Source organism: Leptopilina boulardi, unplaced genomic scaffold (assembly GCF_019393585.1).
Source record: "Leptopilina boulardi isolate dan_hultmark-lab unplaced genomic scaffold, ZJU_Lbou_2.1 LbouV2_214, whole genome shotgun sequence".
NCBI classification, from domain to species: domain Eukaryota; kingdom Metazoa; phylum Arthropoda; class Insecta; order Hymenoptera; family Figitidae; genus Leptopilina; species Leptopilina boulardi.
In genome coordinates, this window is record NW_026137768.1 from 813,963 (window position 1) to 837,305 (window position 23,343).

The 23,343-nt window shown below is 31.8% G+C and overlaps 2 protein-coding genes across 5 annotated transcripts in view; one reads left to right on the forward strand and one right to left on the reverse strand.

The window, feature by feature from the left end:
- Positions 1–7,557, forward strand: part of LOC127279084 (transcription initiation factor TFIID subunit 12-like) — an 86,676-nt gene extending 79,119 nt beyond the window's left edge. Inside the window, exon 5 of the mRNA XM_051301213.1 lies at positions 5,409–7,557. Coding sequence (XP_051157170.1) covers positions 5,409–7,255 — 1,847 coding nt within the window. The 3' untranslated portion in view covers positions 7,256–7,557. The remainder of the gene's footprint in view (positions 1–5,408) is intronic.
- Positions 3,700–23,343, reverse strand: part of LOC127279085 (uncharacterized) — a 29,820-nt gene continuing 10,176 nt past the window's right edge. The window contains exons 2-4 of one of the 4 annotated variants that reach the window (XM_051301221.1): positions 13,899–14,136; positions 13,340–13,502; positions 3,700–4,890 (exon numbers count right to left, since the gene is read on the reverse strand). In XM_051301221.1, the coding sequence (XP_051157178.1) occupies positions 4,722–4,890; positions 13,340–13,502; positions 13,899–14,055 (489 nt within the window). In that variant the 5' untranslated portion in view covers positions 14,056–14,136 and the 3' untranslated portion in view covers positions 3,700–4,721. Of the gene's footprint in view, positions 4,891–12,065; positions 13,260–13,339; positions 13,503–13,898; positions 14,163–23,343 lie in introns of those variants that run through there. The other 3 variants (XM_051301219.1, XM_051301220.1, XM_051301222.1) reach the window with 3 other exon arrangements.

Genomic DNA, 23,343 nt, shown 5'->3' on the forward strand with positions numbered 1-23,343 from the left:
CGAATTTTTATTTTACAAAACTTTTTTTACCCAACTGTTTCTTTAAAAAAATTTTAATTTAACAAATTTTTAATTTATTAGAATTCTCATTCACTAAAATTTTAAGTAATCCGAATGTTTAAATCCTACAACCTGTAAACGGAATCTTATATAAAATATTTAGCATTTTAAAACAACAATTTTAAGTGAAAACCTCCAAAAATTCAATTACACATTTCTAAAAATCTTATCTCAAACTCTTCCAAAATTGAATTATTTCTAAAATTTGTGTCTAAAATTCTTTGCTAAATTAATAATTTCAATCAATTTTATGCAATTATCCAAAAATCCAATTACATAAAACAATTTTTAATTAAAATTTCTCTAAAATTCAATTACCGTTTGAAATTTTGTTAATAATTTTCAGCAATTCTAATTTTAGTCAATATCTTGGCATTTCAATTATTTAAAACATTTTTCAATTCAAAATACTCTAAAATTCAATTATTGTTTGAATTTTATAAAATATCTTCAGCAATTTAAATGTACAAAAAATTTAATTAATAACACAGCCCCACAAAAAAAAAAAAGTGTCATGTACTTTTGACCGGAATACCCTAACCCTATGTATTTTGACGCGCTGAACACAAATCCGAAGTCCGTTTTGCTCCATCACGTCAGGATTTTTTTCTAACCTCAAAAAACATGTCGGATTTTGAGAAGTAGGCGATTTTTTTAAAAATTGCTGTATTAATTTCAAACTTGGTATCTGGGGGTTTTTTGTGTCGCTGATTACGAATCTGAAGTTAGATTTTCAAAATCCAAAATGGCGGATCCAATATGGCGGACGAATTTTGAAAAAATTTTAAGATTTACTTCAAACTTGGTATCAAGGGGTTTTTTGGGTCGCTGATTACGAATCTGATGTCAGATTTCCGAAATTCGACATGTCTGATTCAATATTAAGAAATTATTTTTAAAAAATTGTCAGATTATTATGAAATTTGGTATCTACAGGTTTTCTAAGTTGCTGACAAGTAACACTAGGGAAGTGCCATACGACGATTTTTCTGAAACTTGGCAGTTTTGTAGTTTTTTAAAAACAATTTGACACGTATGTTTTGTTTTTCCCCAAAAGCTGATTTATGGGGGGAACTACCCCTTGAATTTTTTTTTGGTAGGGGGACATTATTTTACGAAATTTTTTAAAAATTAATGTGCAATAGTGTATCTGGGGGTTTTTTGAGTCGCTGATTACGAATATAATGTCAGTTTTCAAAAATTGATAATGGCGTATCTAGTATGGCCGATAGAAGTCCATGTTGGATATGCCATTTTGAATTTTTGAAAACTGACATCATATTCGTAATCAGCGACCCAAAAAACCCCCAGATACAGATAATGGCGTATCTAATATTTCCGATAGAAGTCCATGTTGGATATGCCATTTTGAATTTTTCAAATCTGACATCATATTCGTAATCAGCGACCCAAAAAACCCCCAGATACCAAGTTTGAAGTAAATCTTAAAATTTTTTCAAAATTCGTCCTCCATATTGGATCCGCCATTTTGGATTTTGAAAATCTAACTTCAGATTCGTAATCAGCGACACAAAAAACCCCCAGATACCAAGTTTGAAATTAATACAGCAATTTTTAAAAAAATCGCCTACTTCTCAAAATCCGACATGTTTTTTGAGGTTAGAAAAAAATCCTGACGTGATGGAGCAAAACGGACTTCGGATTCGTGTTCAGCGCGTCAAAATACATAGGGTTAGGGTATTCCGGTCAAAAGTACATGACCCTTTTTTTTTTGTGGGGATGTGTAATTTCAAAAATCTTCATAAATTCAATTTTTAAAACATTTTTCAATTGAAATTCTTTAAAATTCAATTATTATCTGAACTTCTTAAAAAGTCTTCATTAATTGAAATTTATTAAAACTTCTATTGCACGACATCTAAAATTTTAATTATTTCTAAAATTTGTGTCTTCATTAAAATTCTTTGCTATATTAATTATTTCAATAATTTGAATCCAATTTTTTTAAAATTGAATTATTTGCAATATTTTTTAATCAAAAATTCTCTAAAAATCAATTACTATTTGAAATTATTTGAATAATTTTCAGCAATTCAAATTTACAACAATTATAATTAAAAATTTGCAAAAATGTTCAATTACTTCTAAACATTGTACAAAATTAATTTTTTTCAATAATATTTCAATTAAATTCTTTGAAAATTTAATTATTTAAAACATTCACTAAACTGCTGAATTCGAATAATTTGCTTAAATCAGACTTTGAAAATTTTTTTATAAAAAGTCATTTGAATTTTTTTGTTTTATTTTGTCCAATGCAAAATTGAATTCTTAAAAATTTGTATCAGTTCAATTCTGAAAGAATTGTAAGAAAAAATTCTCGAACTAGTCCAGCTTTTAGGAATCAAAAAAGTCGCTAAAAACTAAAATTCTGTCATTTTTTTAAAATTACTTTTTTGAAAAAGTAGCATTTACTAGCTTTTGCCGAAATTAGTAGTTAAAAAGTAGCCCTGTCGAAAAAAGTATAAAAAAAAGTAAAAAAGTTTGTCACTTCGAAACCTCAGTCTACCTTGAAGTAAAACGTTCTTTAAAAAATGACAATTACTTGACTAAGAATTTATAAAAACGAATTTTTTAACTGATTATCGAAAAAAAGGAAATCTTAAAAATCGAAAATTGAATTAGGCGATAAATGAAGTGTAGAAGAAACAATTAAAATTTGAATGTTCACTAATAAAATGTAATGAAAAGTGGAATCAAATAAAAGTTTGGATTAAAGGGTAAGTAAATCGATTAAATTTTGAATACATTAAAACTAAGATCGACTAAATATGAAATTCATTGAAGTCAATGAAGTCATTGTAGTCAATTGTAATTTAAATTCTTTCTATAAATTAAATACAGTGCTTATTAAAATTATAATAAATAAAAGTTTTGACAAATGAAAATAAAATGATTATTTTGTAATACTTAGTAATTGAAAAGTCTGTATTTTGTAATGAAATCTCAATTTCTAAATCCTTGAAAATTTTTTTTTAAACAGGGAAATAACCGTGAAAAAGCCATGAATTTCATTCACAAATTTAGGTGGCCACCCTAAATATACTAATAATTAATATTTACAGCGGAATCTGTGTAAGTTAGTGTAGTAGAAGCTAAAGTTCCTCTTATTTAATTGAGAAATATAGTTTTTAAATTAAATTTACCTGCATTTCTGTAACAATGTAACCCTCATTTGCCACATCTCTCTGGCATTAAAAATTCTACACACCGGGGTCATTTGGACATAAGAGAGAAGATTTTTTAAAAATTAAAAACTGTCGACTACTTGAAAATTGATTTTACTTAAAATTTTTTTTTTATTTTAAAAACCTAAATTATAATGTATTTTCTGTAGACAAATAAATTTTTAAATTCAATAACAATAAAAAAAATTTATTGCTCTTTCTAAGAAATTAATTTTCTTTATTTTCTAATATTAAGAGTAAATCTTTTATTTTAGTCTCCTATTCATATATTATTACAAGAAAAGAAATAGTAGATAAGTATTTTTTTTTAAAAAAGTATTTATTATAAAAATTACAGAAGCAAAAACCACGAACTCCAAGGAAAATGAATACTAGTAATAGATACTTGAACAATATTGTTTCAGAATCAAAATGTTACAGATGTGACAAACTGCTTTACATAAATTTTTAAAAAAATTATACATAAAATAACTACATTTTATTTATCTTCGTTATTGCTTTTCTTTATTAACGATGTCAAATCTTGGTATCAGGCAAACCTGTTTCTTTCCGGGACACGCGACCAACTGTCCAGTATAACAATTGCTTTCTCTCTTCGTATTCTTTCCCGCGAAAATTCACTGCTGGCTGCAGAAAAATCTTGAGCAGAAGGAACACATGTTCCAAAATATTAATTTTGAAAAAAAAAATTTTTTCTGAATAAAAAAATTTCTTTTCTCAATGAAAGGAGAAAGATTAATTTTGACAGAAAAAAAAATTTTTTTCATTAAAAAAATTTTTTTTCCTAATAAAATTTTTTTTTTATTTGTACAAATGAAAAAAGTTGTTTTAATATATCGATCTATTTTTTTAAAACTTATATTCACTTACACATTTGAAACTCAAGGGTTTAATTTTAGAAATTCATTCACAAAGTAATCTTCAACGCCATCTAGTGTTTAACGCGCGTATCTCAGCTGCCACTGATGGTATGCACTGTACACTTAAAACACTTATTATGAAGTAATTATATCTTAATTTATTCTTATTATTGCATAAATAAGCACTCTAAATGTCTATTAACCATTCCTAATAGTTATTTACAACATATTACGTCGATTAACGACAATATTTTACAAGGAACCGAAACGTAACCGAATCGTAACCCAATTCGGTTACAACTCGGTTTACCCAATCCGCCAGGGTTTATCAAAAATTGTGAAAAACAGAGGGGGTTTCAGAAATACATAATTTAAATATTTTTTTTAAAAAACAAAAATTTCTTGATTTCTTGTAAGGAAGTTCCTGTAAGGAAGTTCTTATTCTTATATTTCTTTTCCTATTCTTAAGAAGTATAATCTCAAAAGTCGGTTCACAGAGATTGTGGTTCTTTTTGAACCCACTACCAAAATTGTACTTAATTTAATCTGGATTTATTAAAGTCTAGAAAAGTCGCATTCATTGAAAGAAGTATTATAAAGTCGAAAAAAACGTATAATCAGAGGCCTGTATTAAATAAAAAAATATATTTCCACCTTCGTTCTCTGTTTCGTCTTCTTCTTCTTCCATCTCTTCTTCTTCTTCTTCTTCTTCTCGTTCTTCCTCTACTGCAGAGTACGCTCCGCCAAAGGATTCGACAGTGCTGAAAGACAATTATTATTATTATTATTATTATTATTATAAACATTAATATAATAATGAATTCTATTATTATATCCTTACAACATGTGCTCAGCTATAGGCTCCATAAAGGACATATCATTTAAATATATCCATTCTGGTCCGCGTTGTGCAGCGGATCCTGATGGAGTATGCTGCTTGAACGCAGCTCTTTCTTTTGAATAATTTTCCTTCAAAATTCGACACCTTCCTTGTGCTTGCTTCACTGCATTAAAAAAAGGACACATATTAAAAATTATAAAAAGGATGAAATATATCTTTGAAAAAATGTGTTTTCAAGAAAAGCGCTATAAAATATTTTGTATAACGCCTTCGGTGAAATAGTATTATTGTACACTAGGCACTGGTGGTGGTTTAGCCAGTGGAGGAATGAGTTCATTCCTCTACTGGCCAAATTATCAGTGGAGAAATGAGCGATATCAAATAAATTTAATCAATTTTAAACTGACACAAACATATATACCTACACTTTTCTTACAGATTTTAATTTGCCTCAGGCACCAAATGTTTCATGGCATCAGACATCACAGTTTTATGACAGTTCAGATGAATCTCCAAAGTTATGTGGCCTACAGAATGTCGCAAAATCGTCAGAAGCATCTCAACAGATGTCATTAGATTCTTATGAGAATGTGGGAAAATCCGCTATAGCTTGTGACGTAGAGTATGTTGAAGACAATAATTTCCTCGAAAATGATGAGGACATAAAAATGGAATCGTACTCCGAATATGACGTACTTCAGTATGATGGCGAACTTATTGCAGTGGACGATAGCTGTAAATCAAATGATTCTATTTCATCGCATAAAGAAAATATGAAAGAAACGTCAAATACTTCTGATTATTTGTCTCACAATTTCAAATCGTTTCCCGAGGAACAACCAACGTCACAAATGCTCTCTGAAGTGGAGTCGTCTAAACAGATACCAAAAAAATTTAAAATGTCTCCCATAACCTCTGTACAAACATCAATTTTTCCACCAAAAGTACATCCTTCTGAATTTTTATCATTACATGAGGCTCCATCTCCAACTGCTGAATTGCAACCTTCAGGGGAACAATCTTCAACAAATTGTGTCATTTCCAAACCTACTGTACCACTTTCAATAACATCCGCGTTTTCCCCAATGTGTTCGCCATACACAAAATTGCAGTCACCAAGGGTTAAGTCTCCAACAATTACTGATATTTCGAAACCTTCTGTGCCATTTTCACTAACATCGTCATTTTCTCCAATCCGTTTTCCCGTAACAGACTTGGAAGCATCAGGAGTCAAATCCTCTACACTTTCTGGTATTCCAAAACCTACTGTGCCATTTTCACCAACATCGTCATTTTTTCCAATACCTTCTCCATTTGCAGAATTGCAATTAGCAGGGGTAAAATCTTCTACTACTGTACAACCTAATGTGCCATTATCATCATCATTGCCGGCGTCTTCTATACGTTTGACACTCGCTAAATTGCAATCACCAGGAGTAAAAAGTTCTCCAAGTTCTACTACTACAGAACCTTATGTGCCATTATCACCAGCATCGTCAGCTTCTCCTATACGTTCGCCAGTCGCTACATTTAAATCATCTGGGGTAAAATCTTCGACAATGACTACTATTCCAAAATCTGCAATGACATTTTCATCAAAGTCTTCGGCTTCTCCAATCCATTTTCCTTTTGCTGATTTACAATCCTCATCAATTCCCATAACTTCGAAACATGATGTGCCATTCTCTTTGCCTACATCGCAATTTCGATTATTCTCTCCTCCACCACCACCTGCTACTCTGAATCCTGTTTCGAATCGCTTTCATGATTCCGACGAAGTGGCCGACTTTATATTTGAGGAATCAGCGGAACTGTTATCGGCGCATTCTTCACGTCAGATATCTTCAACAATACATGCCCAACCTTCAAATGCTAAATATCAAAATAAAAAACATTTTAATCCTACTACTATATTAGGGAGACAAATGAGAGTAGCTGATATTCCTAAAAGTGATCTAACTAAAAAAACGAAGGTTACTCCACCAATTGATCGTTTTGCGAGACAAAAGAAAAAGCAAAACGAAATGTCCAGAATAAATAAAACTTTATTAAAATCACAAAGTGATTTACATCAAATCACAACAGTCTTTACAAAGTGCATGTCTGTGCAACAGCAAGTTTTGCAAAATCAGTTGCATAGGGATAGGGAGAAAGAGAGAGAAAAGTCTGAAGTTAGAGCCGATCCTCTTTTTAATTTATTTATCCATAAGTGGGATTTATTGAGTGATGAAAAGCAAGATGAGTTGTTCATCGCTGCCTTGGACATTATAAGTAAACGTCAATAAGTGTAAAACATATTTCCCTCTGATCATTTCTTTAATTTCTTACTTTCAACCACCGTCAGTGCATTTCATCACGGACGATGTCTCCTACTCAGGAAATATCCTTTTGCACATTTTGATCTGTAACTTTCTTATTTTCGAATATACCCGCTATTTTCTTGTGTTCATTTTTTTTATTTCCACACTTGCTACTGTAATGGTGATTCTGTAACTCAGAAAGTAGTAGGCGAATTTTTATACGTGTTTTCTTCATTTACTTTCATATATTCAATATGTTTGTATGTTTTAAGAAAGAGATATATAGTACGTCGTTGTGTTCTGTTGTAATTATATATATATTTATATATTTATATATAACAGTTTAAAAACTTAACTTAAGTTTATATCACTAAATATAGTAAAATGTACTGAAATAGAAAGTAAATTTTTTTTCTTCAGTAGAAATCTTGTGTTACTTCTTGTGTCCATGGTAATTACATTTGCGTTAAAAGAAAATGTATTTATTACAAAAGTCAATTAAATCTTTGCCTACTTGTCTTGAACTAGAAAACAGGAACAACAACGTGAATTTAGTTATGCCTGGAAAGTACCGCGATTGCGTCTTTATTTCTTTAATGCAACCATGAATTTTTTGAAAATCTTACTTTTCAAAATTGACAATGTAATTTGTTTAAAATTTAAAGATGACGAAATGTGCCAAATTTGAAGTCTACAGGCTTAGTTAGAGACAAAAAAAGTATGAAAAAGTATCATTTAAAGAAAAGTATCCCCAAAATTGAAAAAAAGATTAAAAAAAGGGTCATCTTTAAAATTACCTAAAATTAGTTTTTTAAATTTGACGTTAAATTGTAAATATTTTCTTGTCTAAAAAAATTTAAAGAAAAATTCTGAGGAATAAAATCAACATCATTTTTCTCCTGATAATTTTTAAAAAACTATCAATTGTTAAATTTCCGTTAACTTTTTCTTTTGTCTTTTTTTTGGTTCAGAGGTAAGAGCACATCATTATTCCATGAAAATTATATTTCACATAAATTTTTATTTCACAAAATAGCATTTAACACAGAATTTTGTTTGTAAACGAATGTTTACTCAACGGAATTTTCAAAGTACCGAATTTTTATTTTACAAAACTTTTTTTACCCAACTGTTTCTTTAAAAAAATTTTAATTTAACAAATTTTTAATTTATTAGAATTCTCATTCACTAAAATTTTAAGTAATCCGAATGTTTAAATCCTACAACCTGTAAACGGAATCTTATATAAAATATTTAGCATTTTAAAACAACAATTTTAAGTGAAAACCTCCAAAAATTCAATTACACATTTCTAAAAATCTTATCTCAAACTCTTCCAAAATTGAATTATTTCTAAAATTTGTGTCTAAAATTCTTTGCTAAATTAATAATTTCAATCAATTTTATGCAATTATCCAAAAATCCAATTACATAAAACAATTTTTAATTAAAATTTCTCTAAAATTCAATTACCGTTTGAAATTTTGTTAATAATTTTCAGCAATTCTAATTTTAGTCAATATCTTGGCATTTCAATTATTTAAAACATTTTTCAATTCAAAATACTCTAAAATTCAATTATTGTTTGAATTTTATAAAATATCTTCAGCAATTTAAATGTACAAAAAATTTAATTAATAACACAGCCCCACAAAAAAAAAAAAGTGTCATGTACTTTTGACCGGAATACCCTAACCCTATGTATTTTGACGCGCTGAACACAAATCCGAAGTCCGTTTTGCTCCATCACGTCAGGATTTTTTTCTAACCTCAAAAAACATGTCGGATTTTGAGAAGTAGGCGATTTTTTTAAAAATTGCTGTATTAATTTCAAACTTGGTATCTGGGGGTTTTTTGTGTCGCTGATTACGAATCTGAAGTTAGATTTTCAAAATCCAAAATGGCGGATCCAATATGGCGGACGAATTTTGAAAAAATTTTAAGATTTACTTCAAACTTGGTATCAAGGGGTTTTTTGGGTCGCTGATTACGAATCTGATGTCAGATTTCCGAAATTCGACATGTCTGATTCAATATTAAGAAATTATTTTTAAAAAATTGTCAGATTATTATGAAATTTGGTATCTACAGGTTTTCTAAGTTGCTGACAAGTAACACTAGGGAAGTGCCATACGACGATTTTTCTGAAACTTGGCAGTTTTGTAGTTTTTTAAAAACAATTTGACACGTATGTTTTGTTTTTCCCCAAAAGCTGATTTATGGGGGGAACTACCCCTTGAATTTTTTTTTGGTAGGGGGACATTATTTTACGAAATTTTTTAAAAATTAATGTGCAATAGTGTATCTGGGGGTTTTTTGAGTCGCTGATTACGAATATAATGTCAGTTTTCAAAAATTGATAATGGCGTATCTAGTATGGCCGATAGAAGTCCATGTTGGATATGCCATTTTGAATTTTTGAAAACTGACATCATATTCGTAATCAGCGACCCAAAAAACCCCCAGATACAGATAATGGCGTATCTAATATTTCCGATAGAAGTCCATGTTGGATATGCCATTTTGAATTTTTCAAATCTGACATCATATTCGTAATCAGCGACCCAAAAAACCCCCAGATACCAAGTTTGAAGTAAATCTTAAAATTTTTTCAAAATTCGTCCTCCATATTGGATCCGCCATTTTGGATTTTGAAAATCTAACTTCAGATTCGTAATCAGCGACACAAAAAACCCCCAGATACCAAGTTTGAAATTAATACAGCAATTTTTAAAAAAATCGCCTACTTCTCAAAATCCGACATGTTTTTTGAGGTTAGAAAAAAATCCTGACGTGATGGAGCAAAACGGACTTCGGATTCGTGTTCAGCGCGTCAAAATACATAGGGTTAGGGTATTCCGGTCAAAAGTACATGACCCTTTTTTTTTTGTGGGGATGTGTAATTTCAAAAATCTTCATAAATTCAATTTTTAAAACATTTTTCAATTGAAATTCTTTAAAATTCAATTATTATCTGAACTTCTTAAAAAGTCTTCATTAATTGAAATTTATTAAAACTTCTATTGCACGACATCTAAAATTTTAATTATTTCTAAAATTTGTGTCTTCATTAAAATTCTTTGCTATATTAATTATTTCAATAATTTGAATCCAATTTTTTTAAAATTGAATTATTTGCAATATTTTTTAATCAAAAATTCTCTAAAAATCAATTACTATTTGAAATTATTTGAATAATTTTCAGCAATTCAAATTTACAACAATTATAATTAAAAATTTGCAAAAATGTTCAATTACTTCTAAACATTGTACAAAATTAATTTTTTTCAATAATATTTCAATTAAATTCTTTGAAAATTTAATTATTTAAAACATTCACTAAACTGCTGAATTCGAATAATTTGCTTAAATCAGACTTTGAAAATTTTTTTATAAAAAGTCATTTGAATTTTTTTGTTTTATTTTGTCCAATGCAAAATTGAATTCTTAAAAATTTGTATCAGTTCAATTCTGAAAGAATTGTAAGAAAAAATTCTCGAACTAGTCCAGCTTTTAGGAATCAAAAAAGTCGCTAAAAACTAAAATTCTGTCATTTTTTTAAAATTACTTTTTTGAAAAAGTAGCATTTACTAGCTTTTGCCGAAATTAGTAGTTAAAAAGTAGCCCTGTCGAAAAAAGTATAAAAAAAAGTAAAAAAGTTTGTCACTTCGAAACCTCAGTCTACCTTGAAGTAAAACGTTCTTTAAAAAATGACAATTACTTGACTAAGAATTTATAAAAACGAATTTTTTAACTGATTATCGAAAAAAAGGAAATCTTAAAAATCGAAAATTGAATTAGGCGATAAATGAAGTGTAGAAGAAACAATTAAAATTTGAATGTTCACTAATAAAATGTAATGAAAAGTGGAATCAAATAAAAGTTTGGATTAAAGGGTAAGTAAATCGATTAAATTTTGAATACATTAAAACTAAGATCGACTAAATATGAAATTCATTGAAGTCAATGAAGTCATTGTAGTCAATTGTAATTTAAATTCTTTCTATAAATTAAATACAGTGCTTATTAAAATTATAATAAATAAAAGTTTTGACAAATGAAAATAAAATGATTATTTTGTAATACTTAGTAATTGAAAAGTCTGTATTTTGTAATGAAATCTCAATTTCTAAATCCTTGAAAATTTTTTTTTAAACAGGGAAATAACCGTGAAAAAGCCATGAATTTCATTCACAAATTTAGGTGGCCACCCTAAATATACTAATAATTAATATTTACAGCGGAATCTGTGTAAGTTAGTGTAGTAGAAGCTAAAGTTCCTCTTATTTAATTGAGAAATATAGTTTTTAAATTAAATTTACCTGCATTTCTGTAACAATGTAACCCTCATTTGCCACATCTCTCTGGCATTAAAAATTCTACACACCGGGGTCATTTGGACATAAGAGAGAAGATTTTTTAAAAATTAAAAACTGTCGACTACTTGAAAATTGATTTTACTTAAAATTTTTTTTTTTATTTTAAAAACCTAAATTATAATGTATTTTCTGTAGACAAATAAATTTTTAAATTCAATAACAATAAAAAAAATTTATTGCTCTTTCTAAGAAATTAATTTTCTTTATTTTCTAATATTAAGAGTAAATCTTTTATTTTAGTCTCCTATTCATATATTATTACAAGAAAAGAAATAGTAGATAAGTATTTTTTTTTAAAAAAGTATTTATTATAAAAATTACAGAAGCAAAAACCACGAACTCCAAGGAAAATGAATACTAGTAATAGATACTTGAACAATATTGTTTCAGAATCAAAATGTTACAGATGTGACAAACTGCTTTACATAAATTTTTAAAAAAATTATACATAAAATAACTACATTTTATTTATCTTCGTTATTGCTTTTCTTTATTAACGATGTCAAATCTTGGTATCAGGCAAACCTGTTTCTTTCCGGGACACGCGACCAACTGTCCAGTATAACAATTGCTTTCTCTCTTCGTATTCTTTCCCGCGAAAATTCACTGCTGGCTGCAGAAAAATCTTGAGCAGAAGGAACACATGTTCCAAAATATTAATTTTGAAAAAAAAAATTTTTTCTGAATAAAAAAATTTCTTTTCTCAATGAAAGGAGAAAGATTAATTTTGACAGAAAAAAAAATTTTTTTCATTAAAAAAATTTTTTTTCCTAATAAAATTTTTTTTTTATTTGTACAAATGAAAAAAGTTGTTTTAATATATCGATCTATTTTTTTAAAACTTATATTCACTTACACATTTGAAACTCAAGGGTTTAATTTTAGAAATTCATTCACAAAGTAATCTTCAACGCCATCTAGTGTTTAACGCGCGTATCTCAGCTGCCACTGATGGTATGCACTGTACACTTAAAACACTTATTATGAAGTAATTATATCTTAATTTATTCTTATTATTGCATAAATAAGCACTCTAAATGTCTATTAACCATTCCTAATAGTTATTTACAACATATTACGTCGATTAACGACAATATTTTACAAGGAACCGAAACGTAACCGAATCGTAACCCAATTCGGTTACAACTCGGTTTACCCAATCCGCCAGGGTTTATCAAAAATTGTGAAAAACAGAGGGGGTTTCAGAAATACATAATTTAAATATTTTTTTTAAAAAACAAAAATTTCTTGATTTCTTGTAAGGAAGTTCCTGTAAGGAAGTTCTTATTCTTATATTTCTTTTCCTATTCTTAAGAAGTATAATCTCAAAAGTCGGTTCACAGAGATTGTGGTTCTTTTTGAACCCACTACCAAAATTGTACTTAATTTAATCTGGATTTATTAAAGTCTAGAAAAGTCGCATTCATTGAAAGAAGTATTATAAAGTCGAAAAAAACGTATAATCAGAGGCCTGTATTAAATAAAAAAATATATTTCCACCTTCGTTCTCTGTTTCGTCTTCTTCTTCTTCCATCTCTTCTTCTTCTTCTTCTTCTTCTTCTCGTTCTTCCTCTACTGCAGAGTACGCTCCGCCAAAGGATTCGACAGTGCTGAAAGACAATTATTATTATTATTATTATTATTATTATAAACATTAATATAATAATGAATTCTATTATTATATCCTTACAACATGTGCTCAGCTATAGGCTCCATAAAGGACATATCATTTAAATATATCCATTCTGGTCCGCGTTGTGCAGCGGATCCTGATGGAGTATGCTGCTTGAACGCAGCTCTTTCTTTTGAATAATTTTCCTTCAAAATTCGACACCTTCCTTGTGCTTGCTTCACTGCATTAAAAAAAGGACACATATTAAAAATTATAAAAAGGATGAAATATATCTTTGAAAAAATGTGTTTTCAAGAAAAGCGCTATAAAATATTTTGTATAACGCCTTCGGTGAAATAGTATTATTGTACACTAGGCACTGGTGGTGGTTTAGCCAGTGGAGGAATGAGTTCATTCCTCTACTGGCCAAATTATCAGTGGAGAAATGAGCGATATCAAATAAATTTAATCAATTTTAAACTGACACAAACATAACCTTCAAATAATTTACTTAGGTTATTTTCTTCGCGAAGCGTAACATATAAGTCTTAAAAAACAAAGTGGTTTAAGAAGACTAAAAAAACTGTTTACAACAGTATATATATTAAAATTATGCATTATGGGTAAACATAATTACCTGTAACATTGCACCCAGTATTGTCATTGAACTGCTTCACTATCCTCTCCCAAGCTTCTCTCTTCCTTGTGACATCTTTATAATAATTCGACGATTTGTCAAAAATGACAGGTTCTTTTTTAATCAATTTAATTAAAAAAAGGTTAATGTCATCCATGTCGTTAAAAAATTTTAAAAAATAAATACAACTCCAATGGTTTGGTTTCCAATCAACACACTCTGCACATTTTAATCCAAACTGGAGACAACCATTTCTTGCTGTAACTCGCGACAGTTGTTACTACGATGCGCGCGCAACCAAGTACAATTTATTTGCACTTGTGCAACACAAATTGTACCTATTGTAGAAGCAGCTTAAAGTACAACTATCAGATAATTGTTTACGCGCTATATAAAAGAAGTCAGAAAATGCTAGTGGAATGTTAACTTCGGCGGGATTAGTTGATAATTCTCTAGCTGCTTTATCTGCCTCCTCGTTACCTTCGATTCCCGCGTGACCGGGGATCCATACTAGGGTTGTAGGACGTTTTAGATCAGAAAGAATTTTCAAACGGTTTCTAATAGTAAATATTTTGTAAGATTTGATTTTGTAAATACTTGTCGATTTTAAATTATTGAGAACACTAAGAGAATCTGTGCAAATAATGGTGTTAGAAAGGTTAGAGTTAATAATGTAATCTAAAGTGAATAAAATTGCGAATGCTTCTAGAGAAAAAACTGAAGCATGATTTGAAATTTTGAATTTAGAGGTTAGGTTTAAGGACGGGCAGATTAGAGCGCAACCAGCCAAATGATCTTTTTCTGATTTAGAGCCGTCGGTGAAAAATAGAGTGTGATTGGGGAAGTTAGAATTAATTAGATCATTAAAAAGAATTGAAGCATTTGGTGTGTCTTGGAGTGATTTGCCCCAAGTAGTAATAATATGGGGAGTGAATAAGTGATCTTCGTAAAGGAATTCGAAGTAAGGATCAAGATCCCTACTCCTTATTAATTCGCTGTATGTTTTCGTTTTTTCGAATGCAATTAAGAGGGGGTAGTTAAATTTGGTATTAGAATTATTTGTAAGACGAGAAAGTTCTGAAAGTTTAGCTGGAAGAGGGTGAGAAGAATTGGAATAGACTCTGAATAGATATTTTTTAGAAAGGAAATTGAATCTTGATCTCAAGGGGGGTTCGCAGCATTCAGCCAACATTACGTTAATGGGTGCCCTGTTGAAAATTCCTATGTGAGAACACATATGGGATCCCATCCAGGATCTCTTGTGAGTTCTTATGTGGGTTCCCATACAGGTTCACACATAAGATCCTGTATGAAAAGGTTCCTGGGATGAACTTGCGTGAGATCAAGCGCACGATCTTATGTCTCTGTAAAAGCAATAACACAGGATCCCATGAGGTTTCCTGTGTAGGTTCCTATATGAACAACACGATAAATAGGAACACACATGGGATCTTATCCGAGATCTTGTATGAGTTCTTACATAGGTTCTCACATATAAGAAGATTAATAGCATATATATAAAAGCATTCTATAAAATCTTATTAAGCTGCTATTAATCTTCTTATATGTGAGAACCTATGTAAGAACTCATACAAGATCTCGGATAAGATCCCATGTGTGTTCCTATTTATCGTGTTGTTCATATAGGAACCTACACAGGAAACCTCATGGGATCCTGTGTTATTGCTTTTACAGAGACATAAGATCGTGCGCTTGATCTCACGCAAGTTCATCCCAGGAACCTTTTCATACAGGATCTTATGTGTGAACCTGTACGGGAACCCACATAAGAACTCACAAGAGATCCTGGATGGGATCCCATATGTGTTCTCACATAGGAATTTTCAACAGGGTGTGCTTTGTCTGTAACCTACGGCTAATCTCAATGCCTGATTACGGAGTTTTTCTAGACGGGAGAAATTTTTGTGAGATTTAAAGTTATGGGCAAGAGAGCCAAAATCGGCAAGACTTCTAAAAAGTGAGTCGTAAATGTGAAGAAGCAGTTGAGGGTCTGCTCCCCACCACGTACCCCTAAGGACTTTAAGAATGTTTAAAATTTTTCTGGCTTTGTCACACAAGTAATTAAAGTGAGTATCAGATGAAGATGATTCCTGAAAGTGAACACCGAGGTATTTTACTGAAGGGGAAGGTTTAATAGTGAATTCATTTAAATATAAAAATAAATCGGGATCGTCTGTAATGAGTTTTTTATTATTAAAAATGACAAATTTGGTTTTAACGGGGCAGATTTCTAAACCTCTATTAGATAAAAATTCGGACAGACCGTTAAGGCTAGTTTGAAGAGAGTTGATAACTTGAAATAAATTAGAGGAACGACAAGTAACTGAAATATCATCCGCGAATTCGTAAATTTCGCAGTCTGCAGGAATAACAGAGTTGAGGTTTCTATTGTAAATTGCGTAGTTTAACGGGCTGAGAATGCTGCCTTGAGGAAGACCAACCGTACTGGTTCTTGGACCTATAATTTCGCCATTTATATTGATAAATATGTTTTTACATTTAATTGAGTTGTAAATGAATCGGGCTATTGATTCAGAGATTCCTAATGATCTAAGGTCTTCGGCTAAAATATTCGGGACTACGCTTGGGAAAGCACCTTTTATGTCTAGAAACAGAGCATTAGTGAATTCACGTTGGGCTAAGCTCGTCCAAATCTCTGTTGATATTAAGGCGAGATTGTCCGAACAGGACCTGCCTTTTCTAAAGCCGAATTGGTATGGGCTAAGTATTTTATCACGTTCCACAAGCCAAATCATTCTGTTGTATATAAGTTTTTCAACCATTTTAAAAAGGCAGGAAGCCAAAGAGATGGGGCGGAATTTGCCAGGTGAGGATTTTGGAAGGAAAAAGATAAGAAAGTTATTCCAAGAAGGGGGAAAGTTACCGCTGGAAATTATTCTATTAATGATTGATAAAAGAGTTGTTAAGATTTCGGTTGGGAAGTGTTGAATAATTTGGTAATCTATTTTATCAAGGCCTGGAGAGGATTTAGTTTTAAAGGAGCTGATCACTATTTGGAGTTCTTGTAAAGAAAAGTAAAAAAAGAAAGAGATTCAATGTTGTGAGGACGGGGACAAGAGTTCACGTCAGGTGATGGAAGTGGAAGATGAGATTGGAATGAAGTAGAGGATAGCGCGAAGCCATTAGGAATATCGGAATTGCTTCTTCCATTGTTCCATTGAGTGGCACAAAAAGAATTGGTTCTTTTACGCGGTTGAGATGGAGTTGGAATTGGGGGGTTGTTGTTGGTTCCCCTCGAATTTTTCTGTTGACGAGAAGAAAGACTTGTGATGTCTGAAAAAAGTCGTTGAGAGGAGTTGTGATTTGTGAAAGAAGGAGCTGGAGTTCCACCCAGTTAAGGAAAGTCGGAGAAGTTGAAGGAGTTCGGTTCAATAGCCGATTTCTTGGAGCGAAGAACAGCTTTTGCTTCAGCAAATGATAGTTTGTGCATTGTGGCATAAATGTGAACTTTTTTCTGAAATTCAAATTCCGGACAATCTTTCGACGTAGTTAAGTGAGAGCCGGAGCAGTTAGCGCACTTGGGCGTGTTTGATGCAATGAGGGGACAAGGATTAGTCGAATCATGAGACACGTTTTCACCGCAGGATTTACAGCGCAGATTTGAACGACAGTGTTTGGCGATGTGACCAAAACGTAGGCAATTCAAACACATACGCAGATCAGGAAAGTAGGGTCGAATAGGACTGGAACCTTTGTAAACTGCTACTCTCTGAGGGAGGATTGTGCCTTCAAAGGTGAGAAGAACCGTTTTGGATGGAACATATTTAACCTCTTTTGTTGTTTCATCGTAGGTTTTTCGGTTAAAGCGTCGTACCTGGAGAATTTTAATTTTATTGACGTGAGGACCCATAACCACACCATGTGCGATAATTTCATCGATTGTAATGCCAGTATCGACGTTGTTCATGATTTCCTGACAAGTAAGGAAGCTTCCAGTGATGACGGCAATCAAACCTATAGATTTTAATTCCGAGTGATTAAGAATCGCATTTGCAGCTTGGCCGGATTTAACGATAACCCTTACCTTACCGCGTCCGCTTTGATTGATTTCTACTATTTGGTTAGGGAATAGTGGGTGTAAGAAACGACCGACAGACATAGGGCCGAGATCTTTTTTGAACTCGGTTGATTTAGGATCGCGTTGTATAAATATCGTGCAATTTGATTTTAAAGCGTTGTCATAAGTAAGTTTGAAAGTAGAGTTGTTGTTGTTGGTGTTCGAGTTTGATTGGTTTGTTAACTGTTGAAATGATGGAGAAAAGTCTTTGTTTGATTTTTTATGGTCACCATAGCACGGCTTTTTTGCAGCTAAATTTGACAAGTCATCGTGACTGGAGGAGATTTGCTTTAAGAGCAACAAATTGTTTGCGGAATCAATTTCCAATTGGGAACGTGAGAGAGGGTCAGTGAACCCATTCTCAGAGTCGGTCTCCATGCTTGAAGAACCGGAGGTGGAACCTCCGGTTAATAGACTTTTATGCCAAGACAGGACAGTGAAAGAAAAGAAGAGAAAAAAAGACTACTTATATACAGAAAAGATGGTCACGCCGGCCGGTCAGCCAGAAAGGCACACTGTAGGAAGGCTGTAGATCGTGCCAGAAGCACAAGAATTTAAAGGCCACTTCACGACAACAAACTGTTTTTGTCCGAGAACAGATATCGCAAAATGTACACTGTTAAGGCCTAAGCAGAATAGATTCTTGAACGGGAACGCAATCGTGAACGGAAACGTAAGAATGGGTGAGAGAAGAATAAAGATATTTGCTATCCTTCTCTTACACATTCTTACGTTTCCGTTTACGTTCCCGTTCAAGAATCTATTCTGCTTAGGCCTTTAAAAACCGACGAGTAGCATGAATTTTCGTTTTTTCACAACACACGATGCGTACGGTATCACAGCTCGCTAGGCACTCTCAAAAAAGAGCGACGAAGTAGATTTGGTTCATGCGCCGTAAGAGCGCATGCGTTGGCGTTATACTGGGTATATCCCTGTATATCTCGCCATGATCCGGTAAGTGTTATATGGTATAAGTATTTCCAAAGTTGGAACATGAGTAGAGCAATTTATGTTGAAGTAGAAGCAGGAGAGTCAAAGGTGGATATCAATGCTTAAGTTGGTTTGTTTCAAGTAATTAAAAACATAAGAAATAATTGCTGGTGACGGGTTTGAAAGAAAAATGTCACTATTAAATGGAGCAATACATTTGAAGGCTTTAGAGAGTCGTTGAATCAAATTAGGGCGAAATTGGTCGAATCTAGGACAGTTCCAAAAAACGTGTTCTAGATCTTCATTCACTTGGGGGTTACAAGGGCAAGCAGGAGAATTAACAATGTTTTTCCTATGTAAGCTTTCTTTAAGAGAGTGATGGTTACTTCTCATGCGACAGATTGATACGATTTTTTGTCTGTTAATTTGAAATGATGCAAACCAGGGTTTTTTTCGAAGTCGATAGAAGCGTTCCGTGTAATGAGAGCCAAAATATTTTCCTCTTGTAACAAAATAGTCATGACACTTAATATTTAATTGCTCTCGAAAAGAGCTCACAAAATCTGAAAAAGGGAGACCAAAATTTAAAAGTGGAGAGTTAGTTGAAGCTAACTTGGCAGCTTCATCAGCCAGTTCATTGCCATCTAGACCATTATGACCTGGGACCCAAACTAATTTAACGTCAAATTGTAGAGTAGATAAAGTAGCTAATCTGTTTCTGATTAGTAAAATCAAGTGTGATTTAATGTTGCTAGGATTAGGACATGATACACTTTGTAAAACGCTCAAGGAGTCAGAAAAAATGGCAACTTTTTTGAAGTTATTATTTCTAATATAGTCTAGAGTAATTAGGATTGCGAAAGCTTCGATGGAGAAAATAGATGCGTGATTATTTATTTTCCAAGATTGTATATATTGTGCTGATGGGCAAACAGAGGCGCATCCTGCAAGTCTGCCGTTTTCGGATTTGGAACCGTCAGTGTAGAAACACAAATAATCTTTGAAATCATTATCTAAAATATCTTTAAAGAGAAGAGAAGGGTTAACAGAATTTTGAATGATAGAACCTATGTCGGTAACTATTTGAGGTCTGAAAATATGATCACTGTAAGGAAATTCATAATAGGAGTGACGGTATGATTTATTAATAAGTTGACTAAAATCTTTAGCTCTTCGATAGGCTATTAAGAGAGTAAAGGTATTTAAAATTCCAAAACGGTTTGTTTGAGTAGCTATTTCGAGTAAGTTATTAATTTTGTTTATTAAGGGATGATTGAGGTTGGAGAGAGTTTTAATAATATATTTTTTTGCAAGAAAATCAAATCTAAATTTAAGAGGAGGTTCGCAAGATTCCGCCAACATGACGTTAATGGGTGTAGACATCCTATACCCGAGGATCAATCTAATAGCTTGATTTCTAAGTTTCTCAAGCTTGGAAAACAAGGAGTGATTTTTAAAATTGAAAATGTGTGAACCATATTCTAAACAACTTCGTATCAGTGCTCTATAAGTAATAAGAAAAATTAAGGGATGAGAACCCCACCAAACCCCTCTCAAAACCTTTATGACATTTAAAGTTTTACAGAGTTTTCCAAGGAGAAACTTAAAATGGCAGTCGAAAGTTAATTTATAATCGAGAACAATTCCTAAAAATGTAACTTGTGTGGAGGGGAAAATATTGGCATTATTAATTCTAAGATAAAGAGTAGGATCTTCTAAATCTATTTTTAATGTATTAAAAAGTAATAACTTTGTTTTATCCGGGCAAATTTCTAAGCCTCTGTCAAAAAGAAATGTCGAAAAAATATTTATGCAATCCTGAAGTATTCTTAAGCATTGATGGGGATCTTTTGATCTGACGAGAATTGCAATATCGTCAGCAAATTCAGCTAGAATGCAGCCTTGGGGAAGGAGGTTGAAGAGTTTACGTGTATAAATAGAATAAAGTATTGGGCTCAAAATGCATCCTTGGGGAAGTCCCACAGTACTAACTCTGGGTTCTGTCAACTCACCGTTAATATTAAAATAAACATTTTTGCATGCTGTTGTATTATAAATGAATTTTGCAATTTTCTCAGGGATTCCAATTTCTTTTAAGTCTTCCATTAAAATTTGCGAAACAACACTCGGGAAGGCTCCCATAAGATCCAGGAATAAACCCGCCGTAACCTCGCCCTCTGTAAAACCAGTAAAAATTTCAGTTGCGATGAGTGATAAATTGTCTGCACAAGACTTACTTTTACGAAAGCCGAATTGTGAAGGTGATAAAAGTAAATTATGTTCTAAAAACCAACTGAGTCTATTGTATACTAGCTTTTCCATCAGCTAAAGTAAACACGAAGCAAGAGAGATGGGCCGAAATTTACCCGGAGTAGATTTTGGAATAAAGAAAACTAAAAAGTCGTTCCATGAAGGAGGGATATTGCCTGATAAAAGAATGTTATTATAAATTTCTAATAATAATGATTTTGCTTCTTTAGGAAGACACTGAATTATTTTATTATTTACTTTATCTAATCCTGGAGAGGATTTTAGTTTAAGAGTTGATATGGCTATATTTAATTCAGAAATGTTAAAAGGTGATTCTAAGAAGTTATTTGGTTGAAAACCTTGAGGAAAAGAGTCATGAAAAGCTGTCGGAGGGCACATCTCATTTGCTAAGTCGTGTAATTTTTTAATTGTTTCAGTATCAGCTGAACAGGAACCTGTGGAAGGTTGTGTAAATCTATTTTTAAAAGATTTTACAACTCTCCATACTTTAGTAATGGGGGTGGTTCTATTGAGTGAATTGCAAAATTCACGAAAGGAATTTCTCCTAGCCTCGTTAAGGGTTCTTTTGCATTTTGCTTCGCATTTTTTATACTCTAAATAATTCTCATAATTAGAAGATTTTCTGAAGTTGATTGATGCTTCACGTCTAGCTTTAATTGCGTTATCGCACTCTTCATTCCACCAAGGTGCAGGGACAAAAGGTTTACGTCTGATTATTCTATTATTTTTATTGTTATTACCACCATTATTACTATTATTATTGATTACGTTAGGTTGAGAATTTTGTGGTGAAGCGAAAAGAACTGCTTCATCAATACATTCAACGAAAATTTTATAACTTGAAATTGGATTAGTTATTGGAGAAATTTCATCTGCTTTAGAAATTAAAGAGGTTTTTAAATTAGTGGAAAAAACGCCCCAATCGGTTTTTTTAAGATTATATTTGTGTGAGTAAAATTTTGATTTGGGAATTCTAACATTTAAATGGGTTACGACGGGATAGTGGTCACTTCCCATGGAATCATCCCAAACATCCTGTGCACAGTGAATAAAAAGTTGAGGACTTACAAAGGTTAGATCAAGGATCGATGGAGACTCATTTGGTCTATTGACGTAAGTAGTCTTACCATCATTTAAACAAATAAGGTCTAAATCTTAGAGGGCCGAGCAAAGAGTTTCACCGTTTGGACAGTTTCGAGAGCTGCCCCACATGTAATTGTGTGAATTGAAATCACCTCCAATGAAAATTCCGGATGAGTTTACTGCAAGAGCTGACTGCAAAAAATTGTTCCACGTATTTTCAGAAATTCTTCTACCATCAGAAGGAACTCTATAAATATTTACAATTAGTAATTTACCTATAGATGTATCAATTAAAATAGAAAGCGTTTCCACATTGTTTTCAATATTGAGAATATTTGAAACTCTGGTGAAGGTAATTTCCTTTCTTATTGCGATTGCTAGACCACCCCGATTAAAGTTAGGTCTATCAGATCTAATGATGTTAAAGTTGGAATTTAATGAAAATGATTTATTAGATTTTAAAAAAGTTTCACAAAGTAAAAGGATATCAAATTCCTTGGAGATGGATATAATGTCATTTTTTTTGTTGGTTATACCACAACAATTCCACTGCATTATTTTTAAATTGTTTAAATGATCCATTTTAAGGTTTTGAAAGAGATTTGGCTAGAGACATCATTTCGTTAGAGAGGTTATCAACAATCAAGGCTGATTCCTCGAAATCAGGTGAAGATTCGGAAGATATAACACTGAGTAATTTTGTAAGATTAAGAATTAAGTTATTTATTAATTCTGTTGTATTGAAATTGGTTGAGTGTACATTCTGGTAGGAAGAAGCTGCACCAGAGGTTGGAGGTGCTTTACCAAACTTTGGTGGCTGTAGAGCAAAACCTTTAGGAAGTGAGTCTGGAAGTCTAGTTGCGTAAAGGTGAGAAAAGGATTGTTTGTTTCTTGTATTTTCACCTAGAGAGGGCTTCTGTTTGGAATCGAAAGTTTTTTGTCTTTCAAAGGAAGGGTGTTGAATTTTATTTGGTGGCATGGAAGCTTTTTTACTGTAACTTGTCTGTTGTGAGGGAATTGGAGGCAAAGAAAAATGATGGTCTTCGAATTGCGGATAATCGC